The sequence below is a fragment of the Capsicum annuum genome, chromosome 9 (genome assembly GCF_002878395.1).
Source record: "Capsicum annuum cultivar UCD-10X-F1 chromosome 9, UCD10Xv1.1, whole genome shotgun sequence".
Classification (NCBI taxonomy): Eukaryota; Viridiplantae; Streptophyta; class Magnoliopsida; order Solanales; family Solanaceae; genus Capsicum; species Capsicum annuum.
In genome coordinates this window covers 12,066,644-12,072,488 of record NC_061119.1, presented here as the reverse complement: position 1 = coordinate 12,072,488, position 5,845 = coordinate 12,066,644, and the positions used below count along the sequence as shown (strand labels likewise).

The following is a 5,845-nucleotide window of genomic DNA, read 5'->3' as shown; positions in this document are numbered from 1 at the left end:
ACAATAATATTAACAATTTGATCAAGTTAATAACTTAGTCACAATAAAAATTTCTTAAGCTACTTACATACGAAAAAAAGACAACAAATTCACCTAAACTTGTAACCAACTCTTTTGAATTCCCTCCTGGCCAAATTTAATTGCAGTTAGTTAAGAGAACTTGTATAATTACTTTAGTTCTTTCCGATAGTTGAAGAAATAATTTGACCTTTTTTCGTAAAATAAAAGTTGAATGATCATGCATGAAACTATGAATGAAAATTCCAACATATGAAAGTTATATATATGATACTCCAAGTCTCTCTAGCATTAAAATACAATCCCAAATACTACAGGTAAAAAAACACAACTCACACACACACAACCACTTTATTGTACTAGTATATTATTTATTGTAGAACACCATAACATATTTGATACCAAAGATTCCAACCCCTGTAATTTTCACCATGATTGATCAATCCATTTTCGAAGATTTAAGCCTGCTGTTGAAATATTATAGCGAAATGTCAGCAGCTATATATGCAACTCAAACCAAAAATTATTGTTTACAAAGCGGCTACCAGAAAGCGGTTCTTGTAGTACTCAACGAGTCTCTTTGGATCCAAGACTTTTGTTTGCTTGTATCCATCAAGCTTGTTCACTTCCTGCGAGATGATTAACGTACAATTAGAAAAAGAAAAGTCTGATGCAGGAAGCGTTCCATATTTACGCAGGATTTGGAAAAGGCCAGCCGCACACCAAAGGAGTGTAATGTAGTGTAGGCAGCCTACCCTAAACAAATATTAGTGGTTGATTCCACGACCTGTAGGTTACACGTGGAGACAACTTTTTTGTTGTTCCAGGGCTCCCTTTCGTTATGAAGCACATGAATTATACGTGAAAAATGCAAAACCAGTGGTTCAATCACTATTTGTTCCAACTTTACACACAGTTATAAAGCTAGCCTTGAAGTTTAAGCGATCGCCAAATGAAACAAGGGCAATTTCAACAATTTCCGGTCTTCATCTCCATGTTTTTCGAGTGTTAAGTCATGGAACCTTCTGTTGTGATGAACATTCCATGATACTTCTTCTCATACAAGTAGATTTTGTATATAGTATTAAAATTAGTCATACCTCAATCCATTTGGCTAATTTTGGCCTCCCAGATGTGATGTCGTAGTTAAACACCTCTTGCAAGAAAATTTGGAACCTTTCAATAAATGGAGCATATGCTATGTCAACCTATAGCATATCAGAAATTCCATATCAGTACATCACGATGAAATTTCAAATAATTTGAAAGAAAATACATTGACAATACTCTGTACTGGTTGTCGAATATTTATGTTTTTTGGGGCACAACTACCATCTCACCCTACACACGCGTCATTGGAAAGGAAAACAAAATAAAAGAAAGTAATGACCTGACTGAATTGACCAAGGAAGAAAGGCCCATAATCAAATTTGTGGAGAGCTTTTTCAAGGTAATCAAATTGTGCCCCTGGTACAAGTATGAATACCATCATCAACTTACATGAGAAAAATATTTAACAAAGAATATATGATGAGTTTTGAAGAACAAAAGCTCAATTCTCACCAGCCAATGTCTGTACATCTTTTTTGAACGATCCATACACTTCCGGGACAAATGTATCACTGTACGCTATCAATTCTTCAGCAAATTTTCGCTTTTCAGGATCCTGCATCAATTGCCAATGACGTTTTATCAATTTATGACACATGATTTTACTAGACTGACATGGAAAAATGAAGTTTCGCAACTAACATCCGGCAGAAGTGATGGTCCTTCAAAGTTACTATCAATATACTTAATCAGATCCAAGCTCTCTCCGATCACTTTGTTGTTGTGCTCCAGGGATGGCACCTGTGAGGAGTAGAAAATACAAATAATCAGAAGCGTAAAATGAGATACTCTCTGAAGATTCAAACATTCAATTGCTACAAAGTCCTCGTATAAAAGTTTATGTGCCAATTGGATGATAGATAAGATTAGAGCATTTATGCACTGGCTCAGTCAATAATCAAAGAGAAATCTTCTTCTCAAAAAATCATGGACATTTCTTCAGGGAGCTCTCATACAATTTGCAACGAGGCCAAATGTCAATGTCACAATCTTAGCTAAAGATACTCACTTGGTTTGAATATAAGTGAATTGGCAAACGAAAATGAACGTTGTGTATGTGGAAGAACTACCTTATTTGGAGGGTAAACTTTTTCCTTGTACCAAGCAGGCCTGTTCTGAAGATCAATTGGAACTAACTCAATCTTGTCTTGCAAACCCTGTAATTTAAAATGTTTGAAAATTTATCTAGGTAAACAGGATCATTGCTGGGTATAAGAACGCATCGATGGAATATTTCAAGGAGGATAGACAGAGCATATGAACAAAAGGATATTTTTTAACACCAAACGTGGATACATATGTGAAAAATCACTAAAATTTTAATGAGTACTAAAATCTGAACCCATTATTTTATACTATAAGTAAAATAAGTTCAATGTTGAAAACCTTAAAGGTTGAACCATCAATTGAACTTCTGGATCATAGCAGTTTCAAGTCGCAAAATCATAATTAATTTCAGTATGATAGCATGGAGAGCGATCCTTGACAGGATAGTAGAGTTATTTCTTTGGTGACATTTAAGTCACCGGTTTAGAGGCATGAAAACAGCCTGTTCGGAGAAATAAAGTGAAGTCTGCATACAATACGTCATTTCACCCCGACACTAGCACAAGCCGGATGACCCTCACAGCTAGCCAGTTCCAATAATCACACCGGACTGAATGAAGCAGTTCACGAAAGGGTCGTTTGGTTTAGAGACAAGTTATGCAGGGGGTCTTATGCTACTTCTATATCCATAAAATAATAACATAAGTTTCGCAGGCAACAAAAATGCCAACCAAACTATGCGTAGTAAAATGCTGAATTTTATATAAGTTTCAGAAAGGGGCAACCAAACATTGTATTACTAATGTATAGTTTTATACGGCTATTATAACATTAACACCTTAGCAATGCAACCAAACAAGCACTAAATTTAGAAAGAGCAATCTAACATAAACCAGAACTTAGCCAAATTAAGAACCAGTAGTGAAAAGACGAACCTTGAAATTTCTGGTAATCCAGGCACGCTGAGCATAGGGGCACTGATAATTGATGTACAACCTTCAGAGAAGACAATGTACTAAGATTACAATGTTCGGACAGATAAATAACACCCTAACGACGGCAAAGAAAACATTTTTCTCAATTAAACCTGGTAGTTCCATCAAAGAGAGATGGAGGTTGGGAAGTAGAATCCAGAGATGGTGGTAGAACTTCTTGTACATTTCTGTACAAATAAAAGAATAACCCCATTAACATTCATATCAAAAGCAAACTAATAAAAATCAACTTATATACAACCATTATTTAACAACAACAACAACATACCTAGTGTATTCCCACAAAGTGGGGCCTGGGACAACAAAACTGGATGGCACACCACTAAATAATTTAAAAAAACAAGTCACCATAGAATAATACTATAAACTATCGATGAGAAATCACAAGCATCACCAAAACACCACAAACAAGAAACTACAAGAAATATGCGTAACACTTTAACTGTAGGCAAAACTACAAACAAGGCACTCCTCCCGATCAATAAGGGCGCAGTCCTATCCACTAACTCTCTACCCTAATCCGCGTCCTCCACACCTTCTTATCCAGGGTCATCTCCTCCGTAAGTTGTAACTACTTCATGTCACGCCTAATCACCTCCTTTCAATATTTTTTCGACCTACCTCTACCCCACCTGAAACCATCCATAGCCAACCTTTCACACCTCCATACTTAATCCAAAATTTTAAATCAATGGTCATGTTGAATGTCGCATAAAGGATTAGAACTTGTGATCTAGCCAATTTTCATAAAGAAATTCTCTCTGCTAGAAACTTTTATTTTTACCCTTTTGAACATTAATTTTTTTCCCTTGCACCTACGAGTGTGACCTAATAGTCAATAAAATGAATCAAGAATGTAAAAATTCCCATGTTCGGACTCTTCAAAAAATATCATCAGAGTGTGTGTCGGATCCTTCAAAAGTAGTACATTTTTTAAGGATCCGACACTGGTACAACAACATTTTTGGAGAGTGTGAGCAACTTAGCAAATCCCTACCTAGACAAAACTTTAATTCTTCCTAGCCTTGGTGTATTTATACACTATGTTGCTCGAACTCTCCTAAAAAATTGCCACACCCATGTCAGATTCTCTAAAAGTATATTACTTTTATAAAATCCAACACACCCCTATAAACATTCTTAAAAAGTCCAAGCAAAATTAGTTGGTGACAGGCAGTAAGTAGTCCATGAAATTATTCTACGTGCGATACAATTATCAAAAAAGGATTAATCACTACTTAATACTATAAAATATAAGCCCTTTAAAATATTATTAAAAAAAAAGAACTTCACAACCTTACTCAACCACTAGAAGATTATTTATTCCTACTGGACATATGAAACATGCACAATTTTATATGACACCTAACTCAGTGATCACTGTTAATTAACAATTTGGAACAAATTAAACTCGTAAAAAGAAAGCAAATTAAGACTTACGGGGCAGCCATCGAGACCTAATTGAGAGTATTCAGAAAATTCTATAAATGTGAATTTGATGAAAATTGAGAAATTTATATAGGATTAGAGAATGTTGTATGTATGAGCAAAGCAGTGACGAAGTTACCAGAAAATGGAAGGGAGGTTTATTAATGTGTGTGAAGGTCCATGACAAGGGAAATGTGGATGAGTTTCATTCGATATTCAGTACTCGCATTGAAATCTTGTTAATTTAAGTTCTCGCTGCATAGGACCCTTCAAGTGAAGCGCTCCTTATAAAAATAAAAAATAAAAAAAATTTACACATTGAGAGGTTAAACTCGAGGATTCTGATTAATGCAGGAGCAATTTCATCCACTGCGTCCAGAAGCGGAGCTACACTTGGCTGGGAGTTTTATCTAAATTCCCTTTGAAAAAAATTATACTATTTATATATAATTAAAATTATTTTATATATATATATACAATAAATGTTAAATTCTTTTAATTAATTCGTATATTTACTTCTGAATACTTAGTAAAAATTCTGATTTCGCCGGTGATTGTGCCGATATTTTGATGCGGTAATGTTGATGAGCTTCATTGGCCATAAGACACATACGTGAAGGTTGTAGAAATGGGAAATGGACGGTGAGGATTCTTTGAAAGTTATTTGATAGACTTATGTCATGAATGGCGTAAAGGTGATGACAAAAATAATTTGAGTTAATACATAAAAATCACCCTAAATTTGATATCAAATTATAACTTTGATCTTAAACTTTGACAGTACACAAATATGACCTTTAACTATTCAAAACCGCACAAATATGACCTTTAAATGACTCTTCATTATTATTTTTTTTTATTATTTTAGGCTCAAAGATGAAAATGACATCTAATTTCTTTTATCATTGCAAAAAAAGAGCAATATTGAAGATTTATTAATTAGGCGGGTCAACCTCATATGAAAAAATCGAGCGGATATGTATATATATTATGAACCAGGGGGCGGATTTAAGTTATATAATATATCTAAATATTATTTTTTTAAATATTAAATTAAAGATGAAACTATACTAATAATAGAAAAAATTATAGTTTTAATAAAACGTTATTAAATTAATGTTATTAAGGATAGTAGTAGTAGTATATTAAATTAACGTAATTAAAATGTTATTAAATTAACGTAATTAAAACGTTATTAAATTAACGAGGGGTGGACCTACGTGGTTGCCATGGGGTTCACCCGAATC

The 5,845-nt window shown here is 34.0% G+C and overlaps 1 protein-coding gene across 9 annotated transcripts; it reads right to left on the bottom strand.

The window, feature by feature from the left end:
* Positions 1 to 255: 255 nt before the first annotated feature.
* LOC107842916 (glutathione S-transferase L3) lies at positions 256 to 4,793 on the bottom strand. 9 transcript variants are annotated; one of them, XM_016686967.2, is made up of 11 exons: positions 4,611 to 4,793; positions 3,439 to 3,492; positions 3,263 to 3,337; positions 3,111 to 3,171; positions 2,199 to 2,285; positions 1,771 to 1,869; positions 1,582 to 1,684; positions 1,409 to 1,485; positions 1,119 to 1,226; positions 564 to 647; positions 256 to 482 (listed from the first exon to the last, which is right to left on the bottom strand). In XM_016686967.2, the coding sequence occupies exons 1-11, from the start codon at positions 4,619 to 4,621 to the stop codon at positions 477 to 479; spliced, it is 765 nt and encodes a 254-aa protein (XP_016542453.2). In that variant the 5' UTR covers positions 4,622 to 4,793; the 3' UTR covers positions 256 to 476. The 9 variants fall into 9 exon arrangements, with proteins under 9 accessions (XP_016542453.2, XP_016542452.2, XP_047252056.1 ...); XM_016686966.2 differs by having other exon boundaries at positions 256 to 485; positions 4,611 to 4,749; XM_047396100.1 differs by having other exon boundaries at positions 256 to 485; positions 3,439 to 3,477; positions 4,611 to 4,737.
* Between the last annotated feature and the right edge of the window lie 1,052 nt (positions 4,794 to 5,845).

What these genes read in the sequence shown, in the direction of transcription:
- LOC107842916 (XM_016686965.2), bottom strand. An exon ending in AAGTTTACCCTCCAAATAAG is followed by an intron (nt 1,870 to 2,198) that starts GTAGTTCTTCCA and finishes TACTCCTCACAG; the next exon opens with GTGCCATCCCTGGAGCACAA. An exon ending in GACCATCACTTCTGCCGGAT is followed by an intron (nt 1,685 to 1,770) that starts GTTAGTTGCGAA and finishes CAATTGATGCAG; the next exon opens with GATCCTGAAAAGCGAAAATT.